We start from the raw sequence: 17,383 nt of genomic DNA on the forward strand, positions 1-17,383 counted from the left end.
AAGTGCCCGATACCAGAACAATAGGTTGCAGATCTGACTGCAGGTTTAGTGTCACTTTAAAGAAAAATATATATACTGAAATAAGGATGCTGCTATTTTTAAAGGGGGTTTTCCAGTTCAGGCAGTGACTCATACCGAGTATTGCTTCATGCCTTCCCATGATCATCCCTGGGGTCATGTCCTTCATAAATAGCGGTAGTGAGCGTGGCGTAGTGAAAGCGCTGCACCCCAACATGTGACTGAAGATGGGGGAGGACTCACCACCAGACAGCTCTTCCTCTCTCACCTTAAGGCTACATGCACACGACTGTGTTTTACGGTCTGCAAATTGCAGATCCCCCAAAAAAATCCGTATACCATCCGTTTTTTTTATTTTTGTGGATCCATTGTAACAATGCCTGAAACAGACAAGAATAGGTAGGACATGTTCTATTTTTTTTGCGGGGCTACGGAACAGACATACGGATACGGATAGCACACTGAAATGAATGGGTCCGCATCCTATCCGCAAAAACAACGGAACGGACACAAAAAAATACGTTCGTGTGCATGAGGCCTTAAAGTACACCACCCCAACTTGCACTTCTCCATCTGCTGTAGAACTACAACCCTCAGCGTAGCCTGGAGGACAAGCTGGCCATGGTACCTGTGAGACAACTGAAATCAGCTGATCGCAATCGCTCAGGGGGAGTGATTGCATTTTCCTACAGCACTCCTACAGGAACATCAGGGTATTACAGTCTACAGATAAAAGCCTGGAGAGCACTATTGTGTACCTGGGATATGGTCGCCATCATGGCTTCATTTTGTGTATACTGTGTGGTCAACCCTACTCCCCCCCCCCCCCCCCCCCTAACTATTATAATCATATAAAACTCCAGCAAGTTTTTGAATATCTTAATTAAAAACAGACAATGGTTACAGTGGAAACCAATTATTTTTTTATTATTCAATATCAGGTTCAAAAATCTTGCGTTACAAAACGGTTTCTTGCCCCAGGACACGAAAACACAAAGTGGAATCTCCCTGTTGAAACGCACGACACCAAGTGCGGTGAATTATTAATACTTTAGCTTTGCATATACATTAGACCTTGGGGAAATGGCGGTAGGCGGGGGTGGATCTGGCGGTAGAGAATATAGGGATACCATACTGATATTTAAAAAAAATATATATATTATTTTATTATTATTTTTGAAAAGAAGAGTGTGCCAGGAAATTAAAATTTCAAAAAGACCACAGGGGTTATAAAGCAGATAGGTGTGAACCTGGTTTTAAAGGGGTTCTCCGGGTTTCTAAAGCATAAGATCCGTATGATCCGTAAGTGAAGAGATTTTTTGGGAACTATGGCTACTGGGGTGGAGCTGCTGTGAGCACAGGTGGTCCTGGACGGGTTGTACGGATTAAATCAATGCACGTATCACATGACAGGGACTGCTTCAATAAACTTTATTTATAAAGAACCACCCAGAGGACCCCTTTTAAATCCAGCACAGACAGGGTAGGCTGCGGTACATTCAGTGCAAGGCCACAGAACTGACAGCCAGAGTTATAGTTCAGAGATCTGCAGTCATCCAAAATATTTTATATAACCGCAATATATATCACTAGACGACGTACGCTGACAAATACGATACTTCCAACTCTAGGGAGTCAACCCAAAATCCAAAAGGATGAAAAAAATAAAAATAAAATAATTTTTTAAATCCTTCTTGGTTATCAGTTAAGCAGGGGCGTGAAGTAAATCGGGCTGAACCAACCTGTAGGGGGGTTTTCAACCTGGCACGACTAAACTAAAGGAGGAGATCCCCACTCTAACACAGAAAACCATTATATCCCCCCACCCCAGATAAAAGACAGAGGCCTAATTAATCCCATCTATGCACTTTTATTTGTCCGGAGTTCCCGGACGCACCTTCCCCCGATGCAGCATTCAACAAAAAGTTCCATAAACACCATAAATAAAACAAACTTGAGGGTACAAAAATATTCAGAGTGCCAACAGAGTGCGCAGTGCTGTACAGGGTGAGGAAGCAAAGGCAAGTGAGTGTATGTCGGAGGGTAAGGGGACTCTTATTGAAAACACAGGGTGCCCTTAAGGTTTAGCAACCCTGTCAAGGAGCGCTACATAGCTCTGCCCAATACAGTGCGTACGGTGGTACAGTCCTAAATGCCAACCCCCGAGGTTCTTTTGGAGAGCGGTCAGGCAGACATATCTTGTGACTGAAGTGAATGGAGTTTAAGGGGTTGTGGAGGGAGGTGCCAGGACCTGGGCTCTACATTGTTGAATGTGGACCACAATAGCAACCATTTTTGATCAATCTTTTGGGTACCTCACGCCGACAGCTTCCTTTGGGCAATACCACACAAACTCAACTCCCCACCAATACCCCCCTTCATTAAACCCCATCCAGTGATGTGTCCTTGAAGTGCACAGTTCAGCGACTTTCAACGTGGTGGCTTCCCAGCCGCTTCCCAATTGGTCAGTGTTGTGTGTGATGTCATCAGTGATGTCATGAAGATTTACAGGTCCTATATACATATTGAAGAACTGCCTTTAACGTTCACCCAAGTCCAAAAAGTTGAAGAAAAAGTCGTCTTCGGGGCCGTTACTGCGCAAAATAATTCTCTTTTTACAAGTCATTTACAAGTTCTTAGTCCTCCTCAGGTTTGGCGCAGCCGCCTTGAACGAAGCCGGGCGTGTGTGAACACCGGACGAAGACAAGCGAAACTTGAAGAGGCGTATATAATATATATATATATTTATATATCTATAGAGATTTCTATATGCCAACAATGTGTCTCCAAGGAAATATTAACAGAAGGCACGGAGGATACGAAGCTCTAGTCACTAACAAACCTGCAAGGAGAAGAGACAAGAACGCTTAGGCGAGGCATTCTGGAAGATGTAACATACAAGGCATAAGCCCTACATCTCCCACAATGCAAGACTGCAGAAAACAAAACCAACAGATGTAATTATGCAGCTTCGGCTGTAACTGGAGCAAGACATGCAATCCACGTGGGAATGAAGTGTAAGACATGGTATAATCTGGGGGGGGGGTCAAAAAAAAGCTCAGGAGCTAGGGGAAGAATCATGAAGGCAGCTTTGGAAGTGAATAGAGTATAAGGTGTGATTTAAAGTGAGGCCATGCAGTTCTAGTCCTGACAGCAGAATTCTGAATGGAGCTCTGGATGTGAATGGAGTGTAGGTTATGATGTGACCTGGGAATCAACAGGAGGAGAACACTAAAGGCAGTTTTGGAAGTGAACCGAGTATAAGGCGTGAGAATTCTAAATGGAGCTCTGGATGTGAATAGAGTACTATATTAAGATGTGACCCTGGTACAGCTCTAAATGCAGCTTTGTGAGTAAATAGAGTACAAGGTGTGAGAATTCTAAACGGTGCTGTGGATGTAAACTGAGTATAACATAAGATGTGACCCTGGGATCCATCAGGTGAACTCTAAAAACAGCTTTGGAAGTGAATAGAGTTTAAGGTGTGATTTAAAGTGAGGTAATTCAGTCCTAGTCCTCCCAGCAGAAATCTAAATGGAGGAGTATAAGGTAAGATGAGTACAAGTCATGATCCAAAGCAAGGTCATGCTATCCTAGTGCTGAGAGCAAAATTCTAACAAGTGCTCTGGAAGTGACTGGAGTACAACTCTAGGGTTCATGCACACGAACACGGCCCGCAGACAGGGGGTCCTCAATATACGGTCCCCGGCCGTTTGTGCATCGTGGATGTGGACCCATTTACTTGAATAGGTCTGCAATATGGGAGGTGCGGTGCGGAACAGAGGCACTGAACCCCACGGAGGCACTACAGAGTTAATGTTCTATTTTTTGCGGTGCAGACGGATCGCGGACCCATTCAAGTTGAATGGGTCTGCATCAGTCTGTGGCAATAGCACAGATGTTGCGGCCCCCAATGCATGGAACGGCCGGCACACGTTTGTGTGTATGAGCCCTTATGATGTGACCCTGGGAGCCAATAGTAGAATTCTGAAGGCAGCTTTGGATGTGTGCGGAGCATAAAACTAGCTTAATATATAAAAAGATCAATACACATATAATATATAAGCCTGTCCCAAGACAAGAACGTGCACTTACTTTCTGGTCAGGTAGCATTGGGCTACTCTGAAGGGGGTTATTCTGAAGAGGATTTAAGTGTCCGTTAAGAAGACCGGAGGGCCGATCGTGTTCGCAGAAGATGGTGCCGTTGACGTAGTGGAACCTGTCTCCTGGTACCAATCTGTTTCTGCATGTGGCACATGTGAAGCACTGAAAGAAAATGGAGACAACTATAAGTTGTAGGGGCCCATGATATAAATCAATACATGTATGTGCTTCTTAAAGGGAAAGTACAGCTTAATGCATCTTCAGGAGCACCAGAATAGGAAGCATTCCCCTTGAAGACAAAAAATTCGGAAGGTAAATCAGACGGCCTACATAAGGCTGGATTTACGTGGCGACTTTCTTACCTTAAGATGATACACGCTGCCCTGTGCCCGCATCACCATTTCGCTGGCCGGGATGGACTGTCCGCACGCACTGCACGCCCCGCTGCTCCCAAATAACCTGTCAGAGTTACAAGGGTCAGTACATACAGGAACAATAAAAATGGCTCCACACGCTGGACCTGACAATCAAACCGCCCGCTACATTGATCATCGTATCCATCACGGTCTGGCAGCCATCTTAATTTATCGCACAGAAGCAGAAGCAATCACTGAATGTGCAGACACTAATGTAACAAGGGCGGGAGCCATTACTGGACTCAGGTCTCACTATCACGATTATATAATACTGTATATACCAATGCAGTGTCAGAAGCCGAGGTATCCAGATACAACCTAGATACACCACATACCCAGACAGACCTGACGGACATCAAGATATAACCTAGATACACCACATACCCAGACAGACCTGATATAACCTAGATACCCAGATAGATCCGAGGAGCATCCAGATACACCTTACATATCCACACAGACCTGAAGTTCATGCAGATACACTTTACCCAGATAGACCTGAGGAGCATCCAGATACCTCATAAGGCCTGAGGAACACACGTAACCAGATGGACCTGAGGTTTATGGAGATACGTCTCACATACCCAAATAGACCTGTGGGGCATCCTGATACACTTCACACACCCAGATAGACCAGAGGAGCATCCAGATATACCTTACACACCGAGACAGACCTAAGGGGCATCCAGATACACCTTCCATACCCAGAAGGACCTAAGGACATCCAGAAATATCTTCCAAACCCAGATAGACCCGATGGACGTTCAGATATACCTTCCATACCCAGATAGACCTGAAGGACATCCAGATACACCTTCCATACCCAGATAGACCTGATGGACATCCAGATACACCTTCCATACCCAGATTGACCTGAAGAACATCCAGATACACCTTCCATACCCAGATAGACCTGAAGGACATCCAGATACACCCTCCATAACCAGATAGACCTGAAGGTCATCCAGATACACCCTCCATACCCAGATAGACCTGATGGACATCCAGATACACCTTCCATACCCAGATTGACCTGAAAGACATCCAGATACACCTTCCATACCCAGATTGACCTGAAGGACATCCAGATACACCTTCCATACCCAGAAGGACCTAAGGACATCCAGAAATATCTTCCAAACCCAGATAGACCCGATGGACGTTGAGATATACCTTCCATACCCAGATAGACCTGAAGGACATCCAGATACACCTTCCATACCCAGATAGACCTGATGGACATCCAGATACACCTTCCATACCCAGATTGACCTGAAGAACATCCAGATACACCTTCCATACCCAGATAGACCTGAAGGACATCCAGATACACCTTCCATACCCAGATAGACCTGAAGGACATCCAGATACACCCTCCATAACCAGATAGACCTGAAGGTCATCCAGATACACCCTCCATACCCAGATAGACCTGATGGACATCCAGATACACCTTCCATACCCAGATTGACCTGAAGGACATCCAGATACACCTTCCATACCCAGATTGACCTGAAGGACATCCAGATACACCTTCCATACCCAGATTGACCTGAAGGACATCCAGATACACCTTCCATACCCAGATAGACCTGAAGGACATCCAGATACACCTTCCATTACCAGATAAAGCTGAGGTACACAGTGTCATAGCAGAGGTTTCGTGCACCACACTGCCATTTACCTAAAAACCATTTATGCAAAATTCTGCTATGTTTTTCCGTCCCGCAGCTTCTGTTCCAGTAAACAGAGGATCCTCAGAACACATTATATTGCGCAAACCAGCAGCGCCCAGCTTCCTGTATCCAGACTACGCTCATTTTACTATGTCATCTGGCGAGGTAAATAGTCGCTTTGTCTATAAGCAAACTATAAGACGGCAGCACTACAAGTCTCAGCCTGCTTTGCGTTATCAACTTCCAGTGACTGCGAGCTGTGGTCATGCTATAGCCGCAAGCAGGCGCACAGGACAGTAGAGGCCATAACTGTACGGAGGTTGTCTGCTGAGACTTGTAGTCCCTCTCCTACACATTTGTTATGTATGTGGACGGGCAGGCTTCCCTGCTTGCCTCCCTTATTGACAGCCAGCGGCTCGTAGATTAGATGAGCTTATCGATTAATCCTGCCTGATTGCAGTCTAATCTCACACACCCGCTGCCCTGCAGCAGAAATACAAATTAATTGCAGAGACCTTCAGACTATGAAAAGTGAGTCCCGGTGGGCCCATAAACGTCCCGGCCAGTGAGGAAGAGGCAATGGCAAGAGCGGTATACAACTTTACATTAACCACATATACCGGCGGGAGGGAACCGGGTCAAAAACACAGTAATTACATCAAAAGACGCAGAAAAACTTTGATATAGGTCAGGACCCTTTTAACTCAGCGTATATTTTATCCGAACTGGATTAGAGGGGGTAACTGTACCTCAACCCCAAAAATAGCAAGTCCTGGTGTTTGTACCTAGCTGGACCAATATGAAACTAAGCAAAATATTGGGTATAATATAATATATAGTAGTGTAATATAATGTGCTGTAATAGAATATGATGGAAGCTAAAACAGTAAAAGACAATTACAATAGTATAAATATGCAGTAATGTATTATAACTCATATGCAGTATATGATAAAATATACAGCAGTACATCTAATGTAATGTGCAATATTTGGAATGTAATTCAATATAATGTAGTATAATATACAGTAATGTAATATAACAATGTAAATTGTGCAGTAATATGATGGAATGTAATAATAAAATGTAACAGTGGCATAGTATACAGTCTTGTGAGCAGTTTGTGTCTCAGTTGTATATTAGCCAGTTAGGTTGTGATGTCTTTTGTTCTGCACAAGAATCCTCCGAATTTGTAAAGCGCTGTGGAATAGGACGACGCTATAGAATAATAATAATAATAATAATAATAATAATAATAATAATAATGTAATATAACAGTATAATGTCTAATTATATATGATGGAATGTAATACAATATAATGTTATATATTACACTATAGTACCTTATACCACTGTACGTTATATTACATTTCACATACTGCACTACTGTATACTAATGTAATGTGCAATATATAAAAAAACGTAATGTAATATAACAGTAGTTATGTTGTGTGCAGCATACATAATGTAATACGATATAATGTAATATGACAGAGTGGAATAATATACAGTAGTGTAATTTAACACTAATACGATCTATATATTGCGTAACTTGAGGTTTTCCAATTCGCAGGCCTGGGAAGATTGGTACTATACTATAGGCCATATTGATGGTCACCAAGCTTTCCCAGATTCAGATAGTCCTGTTCTAACTGGTTGTTAAAAATTCTATTATAACAATGTACAGTACTGTGCCAAAATATTATATATTGCTATACAGTATAATCACACTATATATTACTTTGATATTGTTATATAACTGTATATTATGACCTTATAGTATATTATATTGGTATATAACTGTATATTATGACCTTATAGTACATTATATTATATAGGTCTATAACTACCAATATAATATAGTATACTATAAGGTCATATAATATACAGTTATATAACAATATCAAAGTAATATATAGTGTGATTATACTGTATAGCAATATATTATATTATGGCACAGTACTGTACATTATGTTATAATATAGTTTTTAACAACCAGTTAGAACAGGACTATCTGAATCTGGGAAAGCTTGGTGACCATCAATATGGCCTATAGTATAGTACCAATCTTCCCAGGCCTGCGAATTGGAAAACCTCTCAAGTTACGGTACTTACCACCTCCCCCCCCCCCCCCCCGACCCAATCTGGTGCCTAAATGGACAGATAGGAAATTCAGGATTCTGAGAAAGCTGGGTGACTACCCTGGTAAGAGCTTTAATGGTTATAATCCAGCTTTCCCGGAAACAGATAAAAACCCCAAGTGAATATAAGCCCTTGATTGTAGTGGATATAAGATATTATAGGGGGGAAATGGCGCCAGGTTTCAGTCCTACAGGATCCCTCTGCAGCAAACAGAGCGGAATGAAATGTACACAGAATCTTTTGCGGTTCTATAAGGAGGGAGGGGGGTGGGGGGAAGTCTTCTATTAAATGAGCGTCTCCTTTTATTAAATGTTTTCCCTCCGTCTCCTTAAAGATCTCGGCAGTGTAATTGATGTGAGTTTGCCTTTAATATCCTGTTCTCTGGCTCTTCGACACAGTCCTAGAGCAGCCGCCAAAGTGCCGTCCTATCTAATAAAAGGCTCCGCGTAATGAATTTTCGATCTTAATTTAAACAGTAATTTAAGCGGCGAGGGGGAGGAGGGGGGCTGCACATGGATGTGAGGGGAGGACGAGACTGGGACAGTGCCGGGCCGTAGGATACACCAGATCAAAATCCCAGTCACTGCCTTGGACCTCATTCAGACGCATTTTAGCGTGCGTTTTACATCCGCCAATCCAGACCACTTACAGCACCAATTTGGGCTGCGCCATGACTTGCGGCTTACGCTAAACTGTGTCCACGCCACTGCCGCATGAATGAGGCCTTATAGTGATCTATTGTCTGTTTTAATAAAGTTTATTGAAATTAGCTCTTTATTATCTTCCCTAGCAACTGGTCACCGAGAGGACTGGTAGTCACGGGCTGAACCCTTCTTTAAGGGACTGAATTACTACTGAAGACATTAGGCCTCATTCGTCCAAACTTTCTCCTAGTAATGCTTGGCTGCCCATAGCAACCAATCAGAGCCAAGCTTTCATTGTGCCAGAGAAGTTTAAGAAATGAAACCTGAGCTCTGATTGGTTGCTATAGGCATATGATGCGCTCATGTCAATAAACTTTATTCAAAAGGAAGTAAACAATCTTTTAATGAATCTATAGGGAGGCAATAAGGTGTGAGTTTCGCATTGCGGAGGGGGCCATGTCTGACTGACCCAACGATGTATAATAAGATGATAAAGTAGTCACTTATCATTTCAGAGCTTCCCATCATGCCCTGGTATGAATGATGGATGCTACCCTTCTGTCTTTCACGTTTGGCATTCAGCTTACAGTGCCCACCAGAATACCCCAGCATCAAGACAATCAAAATAGTTTTGTACTAAATATACTTTACCAAAATTCATAATTTTTATACCCAAGTTGCCCAAAAGTGGAGCAGCCCTTTAAGGCCACAACCATACGGTGTTAAACCAGAGAAAATACATTATCAAAATCCTTCACTTTTATGCCCAAGCTTCCCAATGGTGGAACGCCCCTTTAAGGCCACACCCATATGGTCTATAACTACCAATATAAACCAGAGAATATGTGTGTACATCCGTAAAGCGTATACCAACCTGTGTGCCCCACGCCAGCTAATTATACCGGCAAACCCGCAGCCATATTGGTATTTAACCCCTTGTATTCTTCACCCCAACACCTCGGCTAAAAAAGGGACATTTACGGAGATAAGACACTCCGTGCGAGGAAGGAGGGGGGGGGGGGGGGGGCGGGGCTCGGCGAATGAAATTGTCGGCCGGGCCAAAAAGTGTTAATGCATTCAGCTGTGGGGGGAGGGGGGAGCTGATAATTTCGAAGGTTTGTGAGCCCTCCCGGTGAGGAGCGGAATTGAACTTAATAGAAAATAACAGGGGCTTAATTGATGCCATATGTTTCAATATTGCCAACAGGGAACTTCACCTGCCAAGTGGGAGCCGGGGGGAGCGATTCGGGGGTCACAAGGCTCGTTCCAGAATTAATATCCAAAGGCCCTTTGTGTTGATGGAACAGAGTCGAGAGCGGGTGCGGGGCGCACAAACGGGAGGCTAATATCAGGGTCTGGCGGTTACGCAACAGGTAACCACGTGGCGGAGTATGTGAAATTACTACACCCTGCCGAGGGACGTGTCGCTCCAGGTTTGAGATTTAAAGGGACACGTCCCCCCCAAAAAAAACATAAGTTCTGCTGAAACCTTTTTAGTAACATCTGTTTCTGGAAAAGCTGGGTGATTATGCACATACTTGCCCACCCAGGTCACCACATGGAAAATCTGCTTGAGGAGTACAGTAATCAGAAAGAGGGGCTTTCATTCTGACATTTGAGACTATGGGCGTGGACATATTGGTCTTCACCCAGCTTTCCCAGAATCTGATAAAACCAGGGAAAGGCTCATCCCAATTTGTACCCGGTCACAGGACCCAAGTCAGATCAAAATATCTCAAGTCTGACCCCAAATGGGGGACGGAGGGGGATGGGCAAACTTATCTTCCCAGCTGTTCCCCTCATAAGCAAATAGTCCTAGAAACCAGCTGCTCAGATGGCAAGAACTTTTTGAGGGAAGGGTGTATATAAAGGATGCAGAGCGAGGGGCACCGCGTGGACGGGTGCGGCGGAGGGCAATACGCCCTAATGACATTTTCACCCACACAAGGCAGGACCCTCTGCCTACCCCTACCTTCAGTCTATTCTATTCAGCTGTGTGGTCACCCAGCTTTCCCAGATGGAAGGATAGTTTCTGATTTAGTGATTGGCAGGGGGAATTATGTTGATGATTCAGGGGCCTTGGAAAGCTGGGTGAAATCCTACATGGAAGCAGTAACGGTGGCCATGTTGGTCGGTCCCTTGCTTTCCAAGACCCCTGAATGGCGGTTTAGCCTACATTTTTGTATACTTGTCATTCAGGAATGCCGGAAAGCTGTGTGACACATCATGTGGGATCAGTAATGGCGGCCATATTGGTAATAACTCCGCTTTCCAAGAGTCCTGAATGGAAAGTTAGAAGTGGAGGATGTATTACAACAGAGTTAGGTACCGTGATCATTCAGGACTCTAGGAAAGGTGGGTGACCATGCCTGTGTGAGCAGAGTGACCATTTACAACAACCCAGCTTTCCTAGACTCCTGCACGAAAGGTTACGAGTGGAAGATGTATTACAACAGATTATTTAGGAAATCTGGGTAATGCTATGCTAGTGTGAGCTATAATGGCAGCCATATTGGTAATAACCCAGCTTTCCAAGACTCCCGAATGGAAGGTTAGGGGTGGAGGATGTATTACAATGGAGGTAGGTACAGTGATCCTTCAGGACTCTAGGAAAGCTGGGTGACCATGCCTGTGTGATCAGTAATGGCAGCCGTATTTGTAAAAACCCAACTGGACGGTTAAGAGTGGAGGATGTATTACAACAGAGTGATTATTCAGGACTCCGGGAAAGCTGGGTGACTATGCTTGTACGAGCTGTAATGGCGGCCATATTGGCCATCACTCCGCTTTCTGAGTAATCCCTCACTGCCATGGCTAGCCCGGATCTCCCATTAGGAACATGGCGGCATTCTCACCAGCGCCCGCTGCGGACCTAGCAGAACCAGATGCACACTCACCGGATGTAGTCGTTCCGGCACAGGATCATGCCGCTCTTGGTGTAACACGAGGTGCCAATCTCCCCCAGCTGAGCCTGGCAGCAGGAACACTTGAGGCAGCGGGTGTGCCAGTACCGCTCCATGGAGTACAGGAGGAAGCGGTCCGCGATCTTGCCCCCGCAGCCTGCGCAGGCCTTGGGGGGGGAGCTGTTGCTGCTGACCGCCGTGGTGGTAGCTTCGGACGTCCGGTTATTCACCATCCCTGGTCCTGCAAGAGAAATGGAGGAGACGCGGGGGTGAGGATGTGCACGGCTGGCGCTGGCAGCTGCAGAGACCTAAGTGATTGAAAGAAGCACTTTGCTCAAGCACCAGAAAATAGCTTATTACACAGCCGTCCCCCGAGAGCGCAGCTAATCACCCCGCAACTCCTACTGCCTGCACCCTTTCACTGCTGGCCGCCACGTTCGCATGCCCCCTTGTGCATAAGTATGAGACCCCTAGGCCGGCCAGGACGCTCCCTGCCTTATTACAAGCCGATAATGCACCTGGTTATATTGGACGTTAACCCCGTAGACTCCACAGCACTAAGAAACCAGTCCGGACTCTACCCTGTCTATTACACTGTAACGGGGCCCACCGCTGCTCCCCAGCGCCGCAAAGAATTAGGCAGCGTTCTAATAATGCAGCGTCTGCCAGGAGGAGCAACTTATCTGCGCTCTGTACCGCATTACACGGCAGAGAAGTGGGTCGTCCAATTAAAGGGACAGTCGCGGGAAGAGCGTTATTAAAACGGCGGCGGGCGAGGGCTCTACGGCAGGCATCACCCGACTATAACCAGTAAAATCCCTAGAGGAATCCCTTAACCCTCGAGCTGCCAAGAACCTGCAAAGTGTAAGAAGGAATCCACATGATGCGCGATTAACCCTTTGAAAGGCAGCACCACATTAGGGATGGAGGTGGTGGTCACCCAGCTTTCCTAGAACGGAAAATGTGTCTTGCTAGGAAATGTAACATTATAACTAGGCCTTGGTGATGTTCAGGAGTCTGGGAAAGCTGGGTGACAACCAATGTGGGAAGCGTGACAGTGGCTATATATACACGGGTTGTCATTCAGCTTTCCCAGGAACAGATCAGGCAATTTTAAAGATACAGTAATGAAGCGCCTGCATTTCCCTGCAGGGCCACTGGGTGTCACCACTAACTACAGGAGATCCACTGTATAAGTGTATGAGTGAATGGTCCCATTTAAAGGGGGATTCTGCTTTACTTTACCCTCGACAGACCCCTAATTACAGTGAAACAGGGGGGTCAGTGTGCCTTCTGAAGGTCACCATGCAGGTGATGGTGAGCTTACAAAGCAATGAGAGATTTATTTAAGGTGGAGTTGCCCTTTAAGGGCTCATTCACACGACCGTACTGCTCTGCGGATCCGCAAAAAAGCAGAACCGTTCTTCCGCAAAAAAAAACAACTAAATAGAGTTGTTAATATGGTCCGTTTTTTTGCGGATCCATATACTTATATGGGTCCACGGAACGTTTTCTGCGGACAAGTATAGGACATTGAAGTTTATTATTGCGGAGCCGCGGTACGGAATAACAGATGAATGGATGAATGGATCCGCAGACCTTCCCGCCAAATTGCAGAACGGGTGCGGATCCGTACATACCGTCGTGTGAATGGGCCCTAAGTGTCGAGCACTAATTTGTTCTTCAGGATGTGGGCATACCTGGCACTACCCTCCTGTGCGTTGGGGCGCCTCGTGCCGCGAGTCGTTCATTTCTTACGATTACATTAGGTTATCAAATCCGCTGCTAATTACCCTGGAAATCCCGGCTCCTCCGCCCCGGGGGACACTAGAGAGACCCCTAAAATGGGAAGATTAAGGGAGATTTACAAGGACGGGCGAGGCGCCAACATGTCACCTGCCGTCATAATCTGGGATTGCCCGCTCACAAGTTGCCCCAAGTGCCCCCGACCCTCGCGCTTAAACCCCTTCATAGCTGTCCACCCGAGACCCCCAACAAACCCCACAGAGTCCTCTGAAATTCTATTCAGCCATTTCCCAGTTCTGTCCCGGCGGCGAGGTGCACCCAGCTTTCCCAGAGTACTGAAAGGCCAACCATCTAATAACAGACATCAGGCACAGATCCAGATATCCGTTCAGGAGTCTAGGAAAGCTGAGTGATAACACTGCTATAGCTGTAAATGCCACTCTGCAGGCATCACCCAGCTTTCCCGGAAACCGATAACCCAAAAACTAAGGACGGGCCTAGAAGACACCTGAATGCAGCACTAAAGGCTGCTCCACCTGCAGTTACCCAGGGGTTAAAGGGGGGCCCTGACTGTACAATAAAACAAAGTTCTTCTACTTCCTAAAGGACTTTGCCTTGTGTTTTTCCAGGTCTCCGCTTGCTGTCGGTGAACGGAAAGGGTCTTATTGCCATCCATGTTTTGGAACAGACTGGGAATGAGAAGGCTGCTGATGATGCAGGGGTTAAACCCTATTGGGATGCGGAACAATCCCCCCCATTATCTCCAGGGCTCTGGCTCTGAAAAGGCTGAAACAGCTGCTAATGAAAGCCAAGTGGGATGTGGACGCCCCCCAGGCCGGGTACATGAGTATTAGAGCGTCAGCTCAGTGGTCCAGATTCCTTTACTGCAGGATATCCGGACAACACTGCTCATCAGACTCAATAACACTGGGAAACCGTGAAATGGCAAATCAGTGCCAGCCTAGCGCAGATGTAGCAGAGCTGACTTGCCATAACGTGTAGTGAGATTTGTGGTTTTACATGGGACTGCAGAAAAACATTGTTTTATAGATCTGCTATTAGATTACAGTAGATTATATCACTGCAGTTACGGTACAGCCGGATACGGTGACACCACTACGCCGTCTGTTATCCTATATGACAGCACCAGTCCATTACTGCATAGTGCGTTATATCAGTATTACAGGCACAGCCTTATCTAAACTATGGGGCAGTATACAGTATTACAGTACAGTCACTCCATATTACACATCTTATTACACTCTGGTATATTACAGTACAGTGTATTACACTCTGGTATATTACAGTACAGTGTATTACACTCTGGTATATTACAGTACAGTGTATTACACTCTGGTATATTACAGTACAGTGTATTACACTCTGGTATATTACAGTACAGTGTATTACACTCTGGTATAAACTATTTTACAATATAGACTGCGATACTACGGTGCAGTGTACTACAGTATAAACATCTTATTACACTCCAGTATAGTTATTATATTACAGTGTATTACACTCTGGTATATTACACTACAGTATATTACAGCATAAACATCTTATTACACTCTAGTATAGCTATTATATTACAGTACAGTGTATTACAGTACAGTATATTACAGTACAGTATTACACTCTGGTATATTACAGTACTACACTCTGGTATATTACACTACAGTATATTACAGTATAAACATCTTATTACACTCCAGTATAGCTATTATATTACAGTACATTACAGCTGTACCACCCCGCACTGTAATATAATAACACTCTGGTATATTACAGTACAGTGTATTACAGTACAGTATATTACAGTACAGTATATTACAGTACAGTATATTACAGTACAGTATATTACAGTACAGTATATTACAGCTGTACCACCCCGCACTGTAATATAATAGAGCACCACAGACTGGTATATTACAGTACAGTGTATTACAGTACAGTATATTACAGTACAGTTGTACCACCCCGCACTGTAATATAATAGACACCACAGACTGGTATATTACAGTACAGTATAATATATTACAGTACAGTACAGCTGTACCACCCCGCACTGTAATATAATAGAGCACCACAGACTGGTATATTACAGTACAGTATATTACACTACAGTGTATTACAGTACAGTGTATTACAGCTGTACCACCCCGCACTGTAATATAATAGACACCACAGACTGGTATATTACAGTACAGTGTATTACAGTACAGTGTATTACAGTACAGTGTATTACAGTACAGTGTATTACAGTACAGTGTATTACAGCTGTACCACCCCGCACTGTAATATAATAGACACCACAGACTGGTATATTACAGTACAGTGTATTACAGTACAGTGTATTACAGTATATTACAGTACAGTTGTACCACCCCGCACTGTAATATAATAGAGCACCCCGCACTGGTATCTGACACGTCCCGGTCTTTAGATGGGAGCTGGTGGCACAGAAAGTGAATGACCCCTCAGAAGTTCACCCGCGGTACCGCACAGCGCCACTCCTGCCCACCTACCTGCCCGCTGCTGCCCTGTCTCCGCTCAGTACAGATCCACTAGATCTCGGGGTTCGCAGAACTCTCTCCAGAACATACAGATCCCAAGAGCCGAGCGACCACTGACTGCAGCTGCCTGCCGGCGCCTGCTTATATAACCACGCATGTGACGTCACCCGGGGGCCTCCTACCGGTGCCAATCAACCACCAGGGGGCGTTCCAGCTGTCAGAAAGATAAATGGCCATTTAAATAGGGGAGGTCTCACTGCTGCCCCCCTGAGGCCACCTGCTGCAATGCGCCCCTCATACCTGATAAAGGAATCCTAAGATAACTCCCTGGTGAACTGATCACATGCTGGGAGTCGTAGTTTCACAAAAATTGGAGAAGATGATTGTCTTACATTTTCCATGATTAGAGGACCACGCACTAATCATTTACTCATACTGAAATCCCAATGTGACCAGACAGTGTCAGTATTTATGCATCATTCGCATTCTATTCCAATTCTGTTTTGTCTCCTGGGGAAAAGTAATGCCACAATTAGTAACGTGTAATCATTTACTCCATGGAGCTCATTTTGGGGTGAGGCGGACGAATTTTGGGGCAATTAATGAGTAAAAAGGGGGGTCATTAAGAATCCATTGCAGCCATTATAAGGCGCCGATTCCATTAAAGCAGTGATATCATCACTCTGGAGGACCCGAGTAATGGAGGACATCGACTGCCAAATGGGGGCGGCTCCTTTAAGATTTATGACTCTGACTAATCGCGAGACGGCCTCTGTTGCCCATAACAACCAATCACAGCACAGCTTTCATTTCCTAGTCTGCTCTGCCAAAGGAGAACTGCGCTGTGATTGGTTGATCTCTTAAGACAGGGGTCACTTTAACCAGCAGGTAACCTTATAGCATGGGGACGGTCCACAGTCTTTAATCCGCCATCTTTGCCCTTCGTCATGTGACATTCACACAATGACCATTATTATTTAATAGTGCTCCCTGAAGCGGAGTCTGCGGACGTCCCCATAAATCGCGGGTCCGGCGACAGCTCCATTGTGCCAACGACAAGCTCCCTTCGCACAATGCCCAGGACGATATTGACTCACGTGCAAGACAATGGCGGTCGCGGCGGGTCGGCGTAATCCGGATCGTTCTGCATCGTGACCGTCCCTAGGAATATTCTCTGCATATCTACACCCATTTCTCCTGCCTCTGCATATCTAGACCCT

At 45.2% G+C, this 17,383-nt stretch overlaps 1 protein-coding gene across 1 annotated transcript; it reads right to left on the reverse strand.

Moving 5' to 3' along the window:
- Positions 1–918: 918 nt before the first annotated feature.
- On the reverse strand, positions 919–16,318 carry LOC121009574 (LIM domain transcription factor LMO4-A). Its single transcript, XM_040442793.1, has 5 exons — positions 16,176–16,318; positions 11,896–12,142; positions 4,485–4,581; positions 4,114–4,284; positions 919–2,860 (listed from the first exon to the last, which is right to left on the reverse strand). Exons 2-5 carry the CDS (start codon positions 12,132–12,134, stop codon positions 2,852–2,854), a joined length of 516 nt encoding a protein of 171 aa, XP_040298727.1. The 5' UTR covers positions 12,135–12,142; positions 16,176–16,318; the 3' UTR covers positions 919–2,851.
- Positions 16,319–17,383: the final 1,065 nt, after the last annotated feature.

This window comes from Bufo bufo, chromosome 8 (genome assembly GCF_905171765.1).
Source record: "Bufo bufo chromosome 8, aBufBuf1.1, whole genome shotgun sequence".
NCBI classification, from domain to species: Eukaryota; Metazoa; Chordata; class Amphibia; order Anura; family Bufonidae; genus Bufo; species Bufo bufo.